Genomic DNA, 17,884 nt, shown 5'->3' with positions numbered 1-17,884 from the left:
ACAGGAGGAATGGCCAGCCTCAACAAGGAAGCCTCTCTCAGCACTGGACTAGGGAGGAAAGTCTCAGTACTGGCCAAATGGGGTTAGGGCTGCCTTCGTGCCTTGTGTGATGTGTTTGGCCACCAGGTCTTTGGTCCTCTCCAGCAAATCTTAAGCTTTTATTGACACCAGAGTGGGATCTCTCTTTCAAGTCAGCCTCTGAAGACCATCAGAGAAGGGCTGCTTCTCTCTCCCCTCCCTGCCCCTTTTCCCTTGTGTGTGTCTGTCGTGATTTTTAGATTGTAAGCCTGCAGGGACTGCCTTGTTTTAACTGGAAGCCTCTTGGGCTGAAATAAATAAGCAATAAATAATGAAATTGCCTCCCAGCCCTCATTGGGGACTCCCCAGAAGCATCTGACTGGCCGCTCTTGGAGACAGGGCACAGGCAGAGGCAGAATGGGAGACATCTCCTGTCTTCTCATGCAGCTGAACCTGCAAACATTCCTCAGCCCAGGTAGGATGGGTCAAAGGGCAGTAAGCCAGGCATGAATTTATTCTGGGAGAGGCTCCTGAAATCCATTGACAAAGGGGCTTCTAATCCACACAAGCTCAGACTGCGATACACTGGGTTGGCCTTTAACCTGCCACCACAAGACACATTTAAAGCACCTTGCTGGGTTGTTCAGTGTTCAGGGGCATCCCTGAAATGGAGGGAGGGAGGTGTTCCAGACCCCGATCTACCAACCCACTACTATTCCCCCTTCCCAACCTCCTCCCTGTCCTCCTGCATCTCGAATGCAGCAGAAGCAGCCACTCACCTGCCTTCACGTAGAGGACGGCGTCCGAGCCAGGGCTGTCCACCAACACCGTCCCTGCCACCAGGTAATAGGCCCCGCTAAGTCTCAGCCATCCCGTGCAGCCCTCCTTCTGCAGGTAGCAGGTGTCCTTGGCTTCCTGCAGCGACGCTCGCCTCTGCTGGGGGGCCGAGCCCTGCTGAGGAAGGAGCAGCTTCTCCCTGAAAGATGGCAGGTCCACATCTGTGTGGGGATGCCACAAAGTGGGAGAAATAAAGTGAAAACTCTTCCTGGCAATGTACAGAACAAGGCGACTTAAGGCACATTTCCTCCACCCGAAAACTGGGAACTGTAGTTTACCCCTCAGAGAGCTAAAACTCCCCAGCACCCTTAACAACATGCAGTTCCCAGGGTACATTGGATAATGTGCTTTAAATATAAGGTGTGTATGCAGCCTGGAACTCAGCTCCCGAGGGCATCCCCTGAAGTTTGACAAAGGGCAAAAGACCCCTAACATTCCCCACCTCTCTGCTATAAGGATACGTTGGCATTAAGCCCCTCAGTGCATCAAAGACAGATTGAGTGGGGATTTAGGTGCCAGGCAAAAATGTTCCTCCTTAACCAGGCCTTTGGCTGACTGACATCCAATGCCCTTTTAAAATGTGTTTGGGGAGCCAGTGGGATTACTGGGTTGTTCTTGTTTTTATTATGTATTTTGTGATTTTCTGATTTTATGTTGAGAACCGCCCTGAGACCTGCCGGTATAAGGCAGTATACAAATTTAATAAATTCTCATCATCATCTTTTCTCCCCAGAGAATACTCCCACCTTCAGGTCGCTTGCAAGCCCAGCGGAAGCTGCCTGGCTCTGAGCCTCCTCTTTCGCCACCAGCAAAGCCAGCCCTGGCCTGAAAAAAAGAAAGAGAGCGGAGAGATGGGGCAGCTTAGCCTGTGGGGCAGTCAGATGTTGCTGGGCTCCCATCATCACCCTCTTGATCCCTGGCCCGGTTGGTTGGGGCAAGACCAGGGGAAGTTGCGGGAGAGATCAGGCATGTCAGGTTCAAAGTACTTTGCCTGTCCCAGGATCAGTCCTTTTTTTCTGGTGGAACACAATGGTACACAAAGCCATCACCTTTTTGGAGGGGAGGAGGAGGGAGGGCTCTTGGCCCCTCAGAGCATCACGCCTGCTTTTCCATGGAGGCAGGAGGCTGTGACAGGATTCTGGAGCCCTGCTGCCTCCTTTCCAAAGCTGGGCAGACCCCCTTAGAGCATTGTGCCTTCTTCCCTAAGCTGGGCAAATGCTTCCTGGGCTTGGTGAAGGAGATGCGAGCCCAGGTCCTGGCAAAATGTGGGACAGTGTTACCCCTGTGGTAAAAATAGGCATGCATAATGCAGCAAGTTATTTATAATGCATCTCTATATACCAAGATAGAGACGCGGGTGGCGCTGTAGGTTAAACCACAGAGCCTAGGACTGGCTGATCAGAAGGTCGGCGGTTCGAATCCCCGCGACGAGGTGAGCTCCTGTTGCTCAGTCCCTGCTCCTGCCAACCTAGCAGTTCGAAAGCACGTCAGAATGCAAGTAGATAAATAGGTACCACTCTGGCGGGAAGGTAAACGGCATTTCCGTGTGCTGCTCTGGTTCGCCAGAAGCGGCTTAGTCATGCTGGTCACATGACCCGGAAGCTGTATGTCAGCTCCCTCGGCCAATAAAGCGAGATGAGCGCCACAACCCCAGAGTCAGCCACGACTGGACCTAACGGTCAGGGGTCCCTTTACCTTTGCTATATACCAAGATCTCAATGAAGTTCCAGTAAATCATGTAATTGTTTTACATGTATTTGTTTTTCCTGGCCCTGAGGAAATTTTGCACCCAGGGCAATTACCCAGAGTACCGGCACCTTTTTCCTAGAATAAAAAGCACTACCCAGGACCCCTTCCCACAACCCATCTCCAGGAGGTTGGCATAGCACACCCATTCCATGGCTATTGGGGTCCCTCTCAACTCTAGTCGAGTCAAATTATGGTGGTTCCAATGTGAGAAGTTCACCAGAACCTGCCTCCTCCCCCACCCCCAGCCTCCAGCAGGGACCCCATCTCACCTTGACCTTCTGCACGGTAGCACCCAGGTACCTCTGGCAAGCAGAGGCTGCTTCGTCCTGCCTGCTGTAGCGCTCCGAGGACACGCAGGCTCCATGCTCAAACACCCAGTCATCCAGGGGCAGGCACTTCAGAGAGGCATACGCCGCTAGGGAAAGGGGTTTGGCCATTACTAGCTGACCGCGGTGCCAGGGGGTTACTCGGCAACCACACACCCTTGTGCACCAAGTAACTGCAGGGTGCCCCCTGGCTCCTGGCACTCAGGAGCAGGGTTTTTAAGTCAGAAGGCATGATGCTTCCTGGCAAGCCGCTCTGAGCCCGGCCTTGGCTGGGGAGGGCGGGATATAAATAAAAAATATTATTATTATTCTGGAAGAGCTACAAGCTTGAAGGCAGCTGCAATCCATTTGCACTGGGGCAAGGGCGCAAACAGGTGGCAAGGGAGGTTATGGGGGGGGGGGGAGCAGCAGAAGGTCTGAAGGGCTCCATGGTGCCAAACGAGGCCACCAGCCCTCCTTCCTCTCAGGGCTCCAGGGCTGGCGGTTGGAGCCAGTGCCACGACTGGTTTAACCCTGTTTCTCCAAATGTGACCTTTTTTTGCATGGGATTGAGGGTGGCTGCATTAGGGACGGCTCGGAAGAGAGCCCCATTAGCCCACTGCTTTGAGATGCACATACCGGCTGCCTCCCTGTAGCGCAGGAATCCATCGCAGAGGCCCGTCAGCGGGTTGCAGCTCAGGCCTGGCTCACACCGGGGGCACATCGACTGGCAGTCCTGGCCAGAGAAGCCGGGCCGGCAGCTCGACTTGACATGCACGGCAGCAGCCGAACTGGCGTCAGGGTCTTCCAGGACCACAAGGCGTGTCCCCCTGGCAAGGCGGTGGCCCCCTGCGGAGCTGACCACGGCGTCACACCCCGTGCCCAAGGCAGAGCACTGCCGCTTGGCAGCCTCCAGCGAAGGGAAGCTCAGGTCCAAGGAGGGAGCACCATAGAAGGACTTCTCAGGGAAGGTCATGTAGGAGCCTGAGGGGAGGGGAGAATCATAGAATTGTGGGGTTGGAAGGGACCATGAGGGCCACGGGATCACATTCATCCAGTGCTTTACCAACTGCACTGGCTCCCGGTATAGTACAAGGTCAGGTTTAAGGTGCTGGTTTTGACCTTTAAAGCCCTATGCAGCCTAGGACCCACATACCTACGGGACCGCCTCGCCTGGTATGCCCCGCGGAGGACCTTAAGGTCCACAAATAACAACACTTTGGAGGTCCTGAGCCTCAAGGAGGTTAGATTGGTTTCAACTAGGGCCAGGGCTCTTCCAGAGATACTTCAAACAACTATATACTCAAGGGCCGCAAAATGAGGTTGAGATAGAACAATTTTTGACAAAGAATGGATTATCAAAGTTGTCTCAAGAAAATAGATCAATCCTGAATTATAAAATAACACAACAAGAGATCGAAGATGCCATTCAGAATATGCAATTGGGTAAATCTCCAGGGCCAGATGGGCTTACCTCCAAATATTATAAGACATTGAAAGATTATTTGATACATCCACTAATGGAGGTTTGCAATGAGATTATGGAGGGGAAGAAAGCACTGGAATCATGGAAAGAAGCTTTCATCACATTGATACCTAAATCAGAAACTGAAAAGACACAACTTAAGAACTACCGTCCCATCTCCCTTCTAAATGTGGATTATAAAATTTTTGCAGACATTTTAGCAAGTAGATTTAAAAAAGTTCTAAATGAAGTGATTCATAAAGATCAGGCAGGCTTTCTCCCAGGTAGACATTTGTTTGCCAACACAAGGAACATTAATATTTTGGAACTTTTGCAAACAAATATTAATACAAGAGCAGTGTTAATATTTATAGATGCGGAGAAGGCCTTTGATAATATTTCATGGAAGTTCATGAAGAAAAACCTGGAAGGGATGGGAGTGGGACGGGGATTTGAAAATGAGATAGATGCAATCTATTCAGAACAAAAGGCTAAATTGATAGTTAACAATGTGGTGACGGAAGAGTTTAAAATTGAAAAAGGAACATGACAAGGTTGCCCTATTTCCCCCTTGCTATTTATTTCAGTCCTGGAGGTGCTCTTGAATATGATCAGAGGGGAACGGTTGGTTGAAGGAATTCAGGTCGGAGCGAAACAGTATAAACTCAAGGCTTTTGCAGATGACCTAGTTTTGACCTTACAGGAGCCAGAATCTAGTACAAAAAGGGTATTACAATTGATTCATGAGTTTGGTCAGGTGGCGGGATTTAAGCTAAACAAACAAAAAACTAAGGTATTGGGGAAAAACTTGACATCTTCAGAATCAGAAAGGTTTCAGAAAGAGACAGAGTTAAATGTGGTTAAAAAAGTAAAATACCTAGGGGTAAACATAACAGCAAAGAATCTGAGCTTATTTAAGGATAACTATGAAAAGTGTTGGTCAGAAATTAAAAGGGATTTTGAAAGTTGGTCAAGATTGAAACTTTCCTTGTTGGGCCGAATTGCTGCTATAAAGATGAATGTATTGCCAAAGATGCTGTTTCTCTTTCAGACTTTACAGATTGTGGATAAAATGGAGTGTTTCGGGAGGTGGCAAAGAGATATCTCTAAATTTGTCTGGCAGGGCAAAAAGCCCAGAATTAAGTTTAAAATATTAACTGATGCTAAAGAAAGAGGGGGGTTTGCCCTGCCAGATTTAAGGTTGTACTATGAATCAGCAGCTTTCTGCTGGTTGAAAGATTGGCTGCTTCTTGAAAACACTGATGTTTTAGATTTGGAAGGTTTTAACAACGCTTTCGGATGGCATGCATATCTGTGGTATGACAAGGTTAAAATTCATAAGACTTTCAAGAACCATATTGTTAGGAAAGCAGTGTTTAATGTCTGGACAAAATACAAAGACTTATTAGAAAATAAGACCCCAAGGTGGCTGTCACCTATGGAAGCTAAGGCTCTGAAAAGACCCAATATGGAGGTCAAATGGCTGAAATATTGGGAAATACGAGAAAAAGATGGAGATAATTGGAGGCTGCAGAGTTTGGAGAAACTAAAAGATAAAGTGCGAGATTGGCTACATTATGCTCAGATTAAAGAGGTTTTTAAATTGGATAAAAAGTTAGGTTTCCAGGTGGAAAAATCGAAGTTGGAAACAGAATTATTAGAACCTAAGACTAAGGTACTCTCAAGAATGTATAACTTGCTGTTAAAATGGAACACACAGGATGAAATGGTTAAATCAGCTATGATAAAATGGGCACAAGACATTGGGTATAATATTATGTTTGCTGATTGGGAAAAGTTATGGACCACCGGTATGAAGTTTATGGCATGCAATGCCTTGAAAGAAAATATTATGAAAATGATATATAGGTGGTACATGACCCCAGTTAAGCTTGCAAAAATATACCACCTGCCTGATAATAAGTGTTGGAAATGCAAGGGAACCGAAGGAACGTTCTTTCACCTCTGGTGGACTTGCCCTAGGGTTAAGGCTTTCTGGGAAATGATATATAATGAGCTGAAAAAGGTATTTAAGTATACCTTCCCTAAGAAACCAGAGGCCTTCCTTTTGGGCATTGTTGGCCAGAGGGTGTTAAAGAAGGACCGAACATTTTTCATGTATGCTACAACAGCAGCAAGGATACTTGTCGCCAAATACTGGAAAACTCAAGATTTGCCAACGCTGGAAGAATGGCAGATGCAACTGATGGACTATATGGAACTAGCAGAAATGACCGGCAGATTCCGAGACCTGGGAGAGGAAGCAGTGGAAGAGGATTGGAAGAAATTTAAGGACTATCTACAAAAACATTGTAAATTACATGAGTGCTAAGAAGGATGCGAGATTGAAAATAACACGGCACCATTAAGCTAGTTGGAAAGAATATGAGAGTAAGCGAATCTTAAGAGAAAAATAAATTTTGAATAATTATTAGGTTTAAATTGGGTATTTAAGACTCAGATAAAAGTATCTAAAGTTAGGGACATAATATTGGAAATTTATAGAATAAGAATGGAAACAAGGTGATAAATTGCTGGTTAAAATTGTATAATTTTGGAACGCAGGAGCGAGAGATGTGAGGAAGTCCAAAAAGTGAAGAAAATATGGCTATTATAAGATGTTAATTGTATTTTTGTTTCTTTTCCTGTTTTGTTTTCTGTTTATTCTGGTTTCTTTTTTACTGTATTAAGAAAATCTTTAATAAAATATTTTTTAAAAAAAAAAACAACTAGGGCCAGGGCCTTTTCAGCACTGGCCCTGACATGGTGGAACACTCTGTCACAAGAGACTAGGGCCCTGCAGGACTTGACATCTTTCTGCAGGGCCTTTGGTTTGGACTCGGTCTGACCCTTATGTTTCCCTCCCCCTATGGTCTTGATTTATCGGCTATTTTAAAATGAGGCTGCATTTTAATTTGCATTTTAACTGGTATTTTAAATTTGTCCCCCCCCCCCTTTTCCCCTATTATGTTTTTACTGTGATTTTATTGGTGTTAGCCACCCTGAGCCCGGCTCTGGCTGGGGAGGGCAGGGTATAAATAAAAATTATTATTATTATTATTATTATTATTATTATTATTATTATTATTACTATTATTTAGTCCAACCCCCTGCAATTCAGGAATGCCCCATAAATACCAAAATGAAAACTCAGCCTGGATAGCAGAGCTGGTTAGAGTGTGGTGCTGCTAATGCCAAGGTTGCAGGTTCGATCTCTGTAGGGGACAGCTGCATTGCAGGGGGTTGGACTGGATGACCTTCAGGGTCCCTTCCAACTCTAGGATTCTATGAAATGAAAAAAAATCTGCAGCCCAAAGCAGCTCTGCTTACCACTCTGGTGGGAGGCCTGGCATATCCAGCGGTGAGGCCTGTGGCACGGCTCGGCCTTCAGGAAGCCGGAGCTCAGGGCCAGCATGCAGGTTTCTATGTCTGAGGGACCCTGTGAGAGAACAAAGCTGGCCCCAAAGAGAATGAGAGAGGGTGAGGGAAGCCAGAGATGGCGTCTGGCAGGCCTGCTGCCTGGTGCCCTTTTGAGGCGCTCAGTTTTAGATCTCATCCCCTTGCCTTGGCTTCAGTCCCATGTTTCTCAGACAACCTTCTTGGCAATCAAAGCAAGTTGTTCAAGACTTGCCATTGCTAGATCCAGGCAAAAATTAGCCTGGTGAATGAAACAGCTCCTCTGAACGTTTCTCTATCCTGAACAGCTCCTTAGGAGACCTCAAACTCCTTTGATAATTTTTTTTGGGGGGGGGTTGAGACTTTACAACATACAATACAATAAAAAAGTAATTAAATAAAAATAGAACTCCTTTGAAAGTTGCTTACGATAAACTAACTCTCACCCAGCTGCAGCCTCTCCCCATACCTTCCCCCACATGCAATATGGTGACAATGATAGTGGCCAACCTTACTGGGTTCTTGTACGGATGGCAAGATGACTTGGCAGCGAGTGTGTTCAATCTCTGCACTATAGCTGCTTCTATTATTTATTGACTGATTATTCAGAAGTGGTTCTTATTAAGTTCCGTGAGATGCACTTCTAAGCAGGTGTGCACAGGATTGCCGTCTTAATAGACAAATGGCCCCAATCCACCCATCCCGCCCCACAGTCTCTTTCTCAGGGGTTCTTACTTACCGCCGCAAGGCTTGGTTGAAGGGTGCCCCATCGGCCCAATGCCACAAGCCTCTGCCACTGCGAAGCCCAGTCCAGACACTCACCTCCAGCTCTTTCTGCAGCCAGACCTGTGGAGGAATGCAGAAGGTCATTTTCCTTCGCCAGTCAAAAACACGCAGTGGGGATCTTGCCAGTCAGCGCACCCCAAAGGATGCAAACTGTGCAAAGCCACCAGAGACAGCAGGGTGGAGAGGCCTGAGTGCCAAGAAGATGCTGGGAGGAGCACAAAGAGCCTAGATTGGGAAGCCCAGCGCCATTACCTATGTAGGGCCGGCTCTATCATGAGGCAGAGTGATCAGTGTTAGAAACTCAACTGATCTAGACCTAATTTACAGTCGCCGCAATGGCACTAGATTTCCCCCCAGTGGGATTTATTGTTATTATTGTTATTATTGTCATTATTATTATTCATTTCATTTATATACGACTTTATATTTTAAATGAAATCTCAAAGTGGTTGACAACACATTTAAACAGCCAATCAAACATGAGGAAATCCCGACCAAAGAACTGTGGCAAGAGAAACTGATGGATTACGCGGAACTGGCAAAATTGACACACAAACTACGTGATAAGGATAACTGTGACTTTAAAGAAGAATGGGAACCTTTTACAAAGTACTTAAAGAAACAACAAAATGAACTGGACTCCTTGGCAGGTTTTGAATAAACATACACAAATTTTTTATTGGTAACATATTGATAGATTAATTAAGGATCTTTAACATTTTACAATATGAAGAGAATAACATATGCTGAGAAACCAGAGAGAGGAGCTGAGGGAAGTCTCGGGGGGGGGGTCTTTTTAGGGAAGGGGGGAGGGAAAAAATGGGAGAAAATGAGGATGATGTATTTTTGATTAAATGTTATGTTTAAATTCCTAATAATTTTTTATAAAAAAATAAACATCCAATCAAACAATCCAGAACGAAACGAATTCAAGCAAATGTTATCGTGTTTATTATTAACATAAAAATGAGATTACAAATTTATTTTATATCCTGTGTAAATAATTTTAGCTGGCCAGCCCTTGCTGGGTGGGGCCCCCATTTTATTTTCTTCCCTGGGGCCCAAATGACTCTTGGCAGCCCTGGGTGCCATTTCAGATACTCCCTGTGCTCAGACCAGAGAAACTGCTCACCAGATCTTGTGGGCTGCTCAGTGTGGCCAGGCTCCCACCGTGGAACCTCTGGCAGAACTTCAGGGCCTGGCTCCACTCAAGGGCCGCATCCAAGACGAGGAAGAGGCATTTGTCCTTCCTGGATCTCCAGGCCCTGGACTGGGGGCAGTACACATCTGCAAGAGGAAATGGCAAAGAGCATGATGTGCACAGTGTTGGGGAAAAACAAATACATTTCCTTCTCACTGAATTTCCAGCTAATACAGTACATGTGTTACTTTAAACCATACAAGGCACTGTTTGTCTAACAATCTAGTCAACACTTGTTTGTAGCCTCTGTTAACTCTGCCCCTCAACCCTGAGCTATTTTGTTGTTATTCTGTCCTGACAAATGTCTTTCTCTCTCTCATCTCCGCCCAACCTATAAATAACTTTTGCATGAATAAAGCCTTTGAACTCCGGAAACTGTAAGTGATTATTCCAATCTAATTCACACAACCTGCAAAGTCTGCTAACAAACACATCAGGCTTCCTTTTACACACACACCAGCTGGGCTCATCACAGCTCACCCCTCCCCACAGCAAAATGAAGCAGTCCAAACTGTTGGCTGTGTGAGATGGGCCCCAATGAAGCACCAGGTGTTGTGTCAGTCATTCTGCCTCACCCAAGCCTCCTACCTACCATGCAGGGTTGTGGTGAAGATAAAATGTGAAAGGGGAGGGAGGAGTCTCCTGCCCTGAGCTCCTTGGAGGAAGGGAGGAGCAAGTATACTTTTTAAAGAACACACCCCGATCCAGCACAAAATACAATGCCTGTGGGGTGCACTTCCCCAGGTAGAGCTTGGTGTGAATGACTCCTTGAAACACGCAGAACCCCAAGTGCAGATTCTGCAGCCGCTGGTCCGGTAAGAGGCGAAAGGAGCTCTTGGTGTCCGTGGAACAGTCTGAACTGCTCAACAAGGAGACTCCGTCTGGTGCCACCTGCACAGAGAACAGGGGAGAAGCCTGCATGAATCACAGAATCAGAGAGTTGGAAGGGACCCATTGGATCATCTAGTCCAACGTCCTGCAATGCAGGAATATGAACCTATATGGGGATCAAACCCATAATCTTTTGTTTAAAAAAATAATTTTTATTAACCGGCCAATCAAATCAAATTAAATCACATCACATAAATTCCGAATTACAAAGCCGAATTTTAAATTTTGTTGGGGGGACCCATATTTCAAGATCTGAAGGGGGATTCTGATAATCTTCTTGCTACTGCGTTAATGTCCAAATCAATCCAAATCAGTCCAAACAGAGTTCATAATTCTATCCAGTCTTATCTTGCTGTTTCCACATCACATCTTGTTCATATATTTTCTGTTTTTTCTTTATGATCTCTTCTGATAGTCTCCTTAAGCCGATAAACACCAATAATAATCCTGTGTGAATTTTCCATTCTTCCAATCCTCAAACTGAGATGGTTTCCATATATCACCTTCATAGATAACAGCTCTCTTTCCATCATTAATTACAGAACTGTCATTCTTAAGTCCCACTGAGGAGTTTCACCCACAATATAAAAACAGCTCTATTTCTCTATTTCTCCTCTCAGACTTAAGTCCTCTGACAGAACTTCCCAATATGGCGACGGCATTTTTAACTGCGTCATTCCAAAGCTCTTATACATTCCACACTCTTCTTAAAACATGCTTTGGTTCGAAAGTTTATCTCAACACAGCCTTAAATCCACAGCTTAAGTCCTTAAAACAACAATTCTGACTCGTGAGGGGAGGGCATTCTTGTTTAATCACATAAGGAAAGAAAGGAAAGTTTCCCCCCTCCCCCATCAGTCATTTGCCATACTGTATCTTGGCGTATCTTCTCATGTTTTATTCTTGTCTTGTTTTATCAGAGATCTCTTCTGTTAGCAGTCTTTACTCCCCCTCCTTCCTTGAAACATGTGCATTCGCTTCATCCAAATTGTTTCTTTTGAAGTTCTTGCAGCTAGTGGCGCAGATCAGAGACGGCGTCCAGGAGTGCCGGAATCCCGCAGGAGGGCTTTGTGCCTAGTGCCCCCATCCCCACAAATTCGGGGGTGGTATAGCGCACAGCAGGCAAGAGCAGTCCCCCCCCCACCATCCTGGGGGGGTAGGGAGGCTAATTACTCCCATCATAGCCTCCAAATTACCTCGTGTGGGTCGGAGAGATGTTATTGTCAGCCATCTTCCGATGCGCCCCCTAGTGGCCCCCTTTTTTAAAAAAATAATTTTTATTAACGATAATCTTGGCATTATTAGCATCACACTTTTAACAACTGAGCTAACCGGACAGGAAGGATCACAATGGAGAGAATAATTGTCACACACAGAAGGAATAAGGATATAGTGTGAGTGCTTCACCTACAGATTTGTAAATCATTTAATGTGTCAAGATGAATGGATGCCGTTAATATTGCAGTTGTTGTATAAGGGAGTGTTATTTTGAATGGAATGGAATTGAGATCAATAAGATTTTGGAATGCAGAAACAAAGTAAATCATCAAACCATCAATTCTAGCACATGGGAGGCCTCCTAAATTATATAATTTGGCATCTGAATGACTGGGGCTCATAATTGTATTATAACTTGGCATTGTTATAATGAGGCTACCATTATTGAAGGGGGAAAACCCACAAACAACTGAGCTCATTGGCAAGCTGGCACAAGAACTCACACAGAGATACCCCACAGGAATTAGAGCTCCTTTCTTTGTAATAATGATTTAGTAATAATTTCATTATTTTTACACCACCCATCAGATTGGGTTGTCCCAGCTACTCTGGGCAACTTCCAATGGAATATAAAAACACAGCAAAACAATCAAACATTTAAAAACTGCCTTGAGATGTCACCCCGAAACTACAGACTTAAATCTATTTAACTCTCATGACTCCTAAGCAAGTAGTTTTTCTGTGAAAGGGACAAGGAACACCTAAAAGAAAATAGCAGCACTCACACAAAAATGCAATTTCTAGAGCTGGGGAATGCAGGGCAGTGGATGCTGTTCCAAGCTGGTTTCAAACCGGCAGTGCTGGTGGCTGCATGTGTGCCATATCCCTGATGCTCATCTCCTTCCTTTAAATAATCTTGGGAACTGTAGCTCAGCCCTCACAAAGCTACAATTCCCAGCACCCTTTTGGAACGGAGGTGTTTTAAATGAAGTATGGTGGGTATACAGCTGGTGTGAGGGAAAGAGGCCACTAAGGCTACCTGCCACCAAGTCAAATGGTTGGTCAGCGAGTCTGCACTCAATGGGCTGTTGCATTTTTAAAACATTGTGTTGCATTTAAAAAACAACAACAACAACACTGACCTTTTATGTATATCTGTGCAGTGAGTCCTCACCTTTCCGAAAATAACATTGTGGGCTGATTAATATTCTACAGCCTTTTAAATGTGTTTTAAAGGCTGCTTTTGTTTTGTTTCTGTTCAAACAATTTATTTGTGCTTTTATCCTGTTCTTCAATCTTTTGAACTGCCCTGAGATCTTCGGATGAAGCAGGGTATATCAATGTAATTAATTAATTGGTGGTTTTTTGAAATGCATGAGCAACACCCCAGGACTTAGGCAAGAGGCCCCCACCAGCATCAGGGTGAGGAATCTCCTGCTGCCCCGTCCGTCTCCTCAGGTTCATGCTGGAAAATAAGCAGAAGAGCCAGTGGGGTTTTTTCCCCCAAAGGTACATAGAATCATAGAATGTGGAGCTGGAAGGGACCACAAGGCTCATCAGTTGTGGTACCTTGGTTGTTGAACTTAATCCGTTCCGAAAGTCTGTTCAACTCCTGAAACCATTCGAAAACCAAGGCGCGGCTTCTGATTGGCTGCAGGAGCTTCCTTCCCCCCAAGCGGAAGCTGCAGTTGACTTCCTTTAAAACGTTCGCAAACCAGAACACTTACTTCCGGGTTTGCAGTATTTGGGAGCCGATTTGTTCAACAAATAAGCCGTTCGAGAACCAAGGTACCACTGTATTCCAATGCTCTGTTTTGCAAGATTATTTGGCCCACCATGGGGCTCAAAACCATGAACCTGAACTATCCCAGAGCAGGTTGTTTTGAAGCACTATCAAGCTACTCCCGGAGTCTTGCATTTCTTTCCCTAAAGCATTTGGGGTGTTGGCACCCCCTGCAAAGGACCCCGCCCCCTGCTTGTCTTCCTATTCATTTTTCTCAGGAGCGGAGGGGAAATAAATGTGTGTGTGAGAGAGAGAGAACCAATCAGCTCCTAAAAAGAAGCTTGTATAAATTTAAGCTGCTCTAAGGGGTGTGAATCGAAAGCAGTCTGGGTGACCCCTTATTGCCTACAACATATTGCTTTGTTGGAACGATTCAGTGATGTGAAAACAGAGACTCTTTGTGTGTTCTACTGTGACTTAAGAAAAATTTAGTAAGAACATAAATAAAAACTGGAAAAGGAGTTGCTGTGATCCAGCAACCACTTCAAATTACCCAATATCATAAAAAAAAGCTTTTACCCTGTAGATTTGAGAGACTGGAAAGAGACGACTGAGATTAAAAGCAGTCATAGAATGCAAATAAATAAATAAATAAATAAATAGGGTGGCCGATTCCTCCTGCAACCCTCAATCCACCACTATCAAAGAGTTTATCCCCTGACGTCATTCAGGAGAGGGAGTGCCAGTTCCATTTACCTGAAGGCAGGAAGGAGGGTCTGCGATGTTGCGGAGTCGACCATTTGGCTGCAGTCCCCAGAAAGCACATTTGAGGCGCTGGTCTAGCGCAAGCTCAGTATAGACCAGGGACTGCTCTGGATCGATGCACAGGGCTGACTGTTTGCCTCTGAGCCGAAGGAACCCAAACCACACGAAGGCGGTGCCTGTGGTGAATCACAGAATCACAGAGTTGGAAGACCGAGGGTCATCTAGCCCAACCCCCCTGCAATGTAGGAATCTCAACTCAAGCATCCAACCTCTGTGTTATGTACTGAGTTGAATAGGATCCAAACTGCAGCAGTCTGATTGGTCCTAGAACAATAGGATTCAGAATGCAGCAGTCTGATTGGTCCTAGAACAATGCAGCAGTATGATTGGTTGGCAGGAACCACCCAATCATGCTCCAGATATAAGTGAATCCGCAACCTGATTGGCTTACAGTAGAATTCCAGAATTAGCCAATCATGTGCAGCCCATTGTGTAAATAATGTATATAAAGCAGATACTTTGAGGGGACATTCATTCATTCCTCCTCACCACTATGAGCTGAATAAAGAGCATGAAATCACCTTGCGACTCTGAGTATATTTCACTCCGCTTAAAAACATTCAAGGAAGGAGAGTCTACCACCTTCAGATGAAGTCCATTCCACTGTTGAGCACCTCTTATGACAGAATGTTTAGTCGGAATCTCCTTTCTTGTAACTTGAAGCCATTTCTTTGAGCCCTACCCTCTGGAGTGGGGGGAAACAAAGCTCGTTCCACCTTCCATGTGACTGCCCTTGAGATATTTGAAGATAGCTTTCATATCTCCTCTCAGTCCGGAGCCCATGTCTCACAGGAGCTAAAAGCTGCTTCCCACAACCCAAGTTGAAGGTCACATGGTGATATCACACTGTCCCCTTAGTAGCCCAAGCTGCTGCCTGCCCTCACCCCCCCCCTTTGTTCCTGGGCTTCATCCAGTGTTTTAAATTTGCCAGGTGCTAGGCATGCTTTTTGACTGGCACAAGTCCAGTTGTGACCATGTGGCAATCTCTGGATGCCAGGTTGGCAACTACCTCTCCATCTGGCTGGCCCTTCTTTCTTAAGCAGGTAGGTAAAGGTAAAGGTAAAGATACCCTGACAGTTAGGTCCAGTCGTGGACGACTCTGGGGTTGTGTGCTCATCTCGCTCTATAGGCCAAGGGAGCTGGCGTTTGTCCGCAGACAGTTTTTCTGGGTCATGTGGCCAGCATGACTAAGCCACTTCTGGCGAAACCAGAGCAGCGCACAGAAACGCCATTTACCTTCCTGCTGGAGTGGTACCTATTTATCTACTTGAACTTTGATGTGCTTTCGAATTGCTAGGTGGGCAGAAGCTGGAACCGAACAACAGGAGCTCACCCTGTCGCAGGGATTCGAACCGCCAACCTTCTGATCGGCAAGCCCTAGGCTCGGTGGTTTAGACCACAGCGCCACCCGCGTCCCAAGCAGGTAGGTAGAAGAGCTTATTTATTGCATTTATAGCCCACCTTTTCCTCCAAGGACTCCATGGTTCACTCCCTCCTCAGTCATTGCCTACAACAACCCTGTGAGGTAGGTTAAGAGGCTGCGACTGACTTCAAGGTTACTCAATGAGCTTCATGGCTGGCTTCCTGGTGATCTGAACCCTGTTTCTCCCAAGGTCCTGTTTTGACACTCTAACCACTACAGCACACTGGCTTCCTAGATTTACTTCTGCTATGGAGCAGCTCTTTTAATTAAGTTGGTTGACAAGTATGGGGAAAGCTAAATGTCACTGAAAGGTTCTGAAATATTTCCCTAGGTGCCTGAATTTGTTTTATTCTGAATTGTTTGATGGGATGTTTTAATGTGTTGCCAAACGCTTTGAGATTTTTCCTTTAAAATATAAAGCGGTATAGAAATGATAACAACAAAAACAATATTCATGGGGGGGGGGGGAGTTGGTGCCTAGACATTCCATTGCGGCGACTGTAACTTAGGTTTAAGGTGCCATTTGGTGATTAGCTTATATATCTGGCTGCACCAGGCCACTTACCTGGGTCTTGGCTTGCAGTGCTCATTTGCACAGAGGAAGGCTTCTTTGCTACCAGTGTGCTCCAGCTCACCACGTTCCCAGGGAACTTCCACCGAGTCCTTGAGGCTGCCATCTGCTTTATGGAAACCTCGGGCAAGGCTCGGTCCCACAGGTTGACTTCACTCAGGTCACCCACAAAGAGGCTGGTCCCTACAATGCAGCCCCAACATGCAGGGATGTGGTAAGAGCCCCTTATTGCCCAGAGATGAGGACCAGTGATGTGGGGGCATGGAGGTGAGAGATGGAGGGGCTACGGCTTTTCTCCAAGTCTTTGTTATGGGCCCAGCCTTTGAGAGGGGATCTTTTGATCTACACTTCCCCAGTGGTGGCAGCGGCCTGCAGTTGGAAGATGCCATTCACCACTACCTTAACAACTTTGCCATCGGGCTGTGGGTTCAAAATCAACCTGCTGCTGCTGCTACCACCAGCTCCTGCAAGATGTGCCTGGTCAGCTATGCGCTGAAGTGGAAGCAGCCAGAGTTTGCCCTCTTCCTCCTCTCCCCCTCGGGGCTGGAGTTCCACATCAAGGGGTAAGCAGGAGGTCCCTCCACCGGCAATGATGGTTTTAAATGCTTTTGGTCGATGTGGTTTTGAGGTTTTATGACATTTTATATGGGGTTTCTATACTACAGCTACAGGGCAAGCCTACAGCCTCTGAGCAAAGGAGGGACTTACCTCTGCTGCCCACTTCCAGCTGTCCAATTATCAGCTTCCCCCCAAGGGAGAGCCCCTTCCTGAGGAAGCTGCTACTCTCAGCGAAGTGGGGCTCCCAGAGAAATCCATCCACGAAGACCTTGAAGGATGGGTAGCCAGGAGCGCTGGAGACCGAGACGGCCACATGGTGCCAGGATTCATCCAGAAGGGAGCCCTGGGTGCCGCTGAACATCACTGAGCTGCAAAGAGAAACCGGGAAGAAGTGATAGAATCATAGAAATGAAATGGACAGCAAGGGTCAGCTAGTCCAACCCTCTGCAGTGCAGGAATATTTTGCCCATTGTGGGGCTCGAACCCACAACCCTAAGATTAAGAGTCTCATGCTCTAACAACTGAGCTATCTGGGTTCTCCTTTTAATCATCATCATCATCATCATCATCATCATCTTTATTTATACCCCACCCTCCCCAGCCAAGGCCGGGCTCAGAGTGGCTTACAAGCAATAATAAAAACAAGTTGAATGATTACAAATTAAAAACAAAATTAAAATACAGCATTAAAATACTGAAACATTAAAATATTAAAATGTAGCCTCATCATAGGAGGAGAAGGAAAAGAAAAAAGAAAGAGAGGGAGGGAATCAAATTGGCTCCAAGCCAAAGGGCTGGCGGAGCAACTCTGTCTTACAGGCCCTGCAGAAAGAAATCAGATCCTGCAGGGCCCTGGTCTCATGAGGCAGAGCGTTCCACCAGACCGGAGCCAGAGTTGAAAAGGCCCTGGCTCTGGTT

The 17,884-nt window shown here is 46.0% G+C and overlaps 2 protein-coding genes across 2 annotated transcripts in view; both read right to left on the bottom strand.

The window, feature by feature from the left end:
* LOC310832095 (beta-4C adrenergic receptor-like) overlaps positions 1-17,884 on the bottom strand; it is a 685,807-nt gene that overhangs the window by 2,656 nt on the left and 665,267 nt on the right. The gene's annotated exons all lie outside the window — the stretch shown is intronic.
* LOC310832997 (uncharacterized protein) overlaps positions 1-17,884 on the bottom strand; it is a 46,964-nt gene that overhangs the window by 19,146 nt on the left and 9,934 nt on the right. Inside the window, exons 11-21 of the mRNA XM_083715356.1 lie at positions 17,117-17,334; positions 16,403-16,591; positions 14,346-14,530; positions 10,456-10,648; positions 9,689-9,843; positions 8,510-8,616; positions 7,705-7,829; positions 3,549-3,893; positions 2,874-3,019; positions 1,602-1,680; positions 798-1,016 (exon numbers count right to left, since the gene is read on the bottom strand). Of these exons, the coding sequence (XP_083571482.1) occupies positions 798-1,016; positions 1,602-1,680; positions 2,874-3,019; positions 3,549-3,893; positions 7,705-7,829; positions 8,510-8,616; positions 9,689-9,843; positions 10,456-10,648; positions 14,346-14,530; positions 16,403-16,591; positions 17,117-17,334 (1,961 nt within the window). The remainder of the gene's footprint in view (positions 1-797; positions 1,017-1,601; positions 1,681-2,873; positions 3,020-3,548; positions 3,894-7,704; positions 7,830-8,509; positions 8,617-9,688; positions 9,844-10,455; positions 10,649-14,345; positions 14,531-16,402; positions 16,592-17,116; positions 17,335-17,884) is intronic.

This window comes from Podarcis gaigeae (genome assembly GCF_964106915.1).
Source record: "Podarcis gaigeae genome assembly, chromosome: 15".
Taxonomy (NCBI): Eukaryota; Metazoa; Chordata; class Lepidosauria; order Squamata; family Lacertidae; genus Podarcis; species Podarcis gaigeae.
The sequence above is the reverse complement of the archived record's forward strand: the minus strand, read 5'-3'. Positions and strand labels throughout refer to the sequence as shown.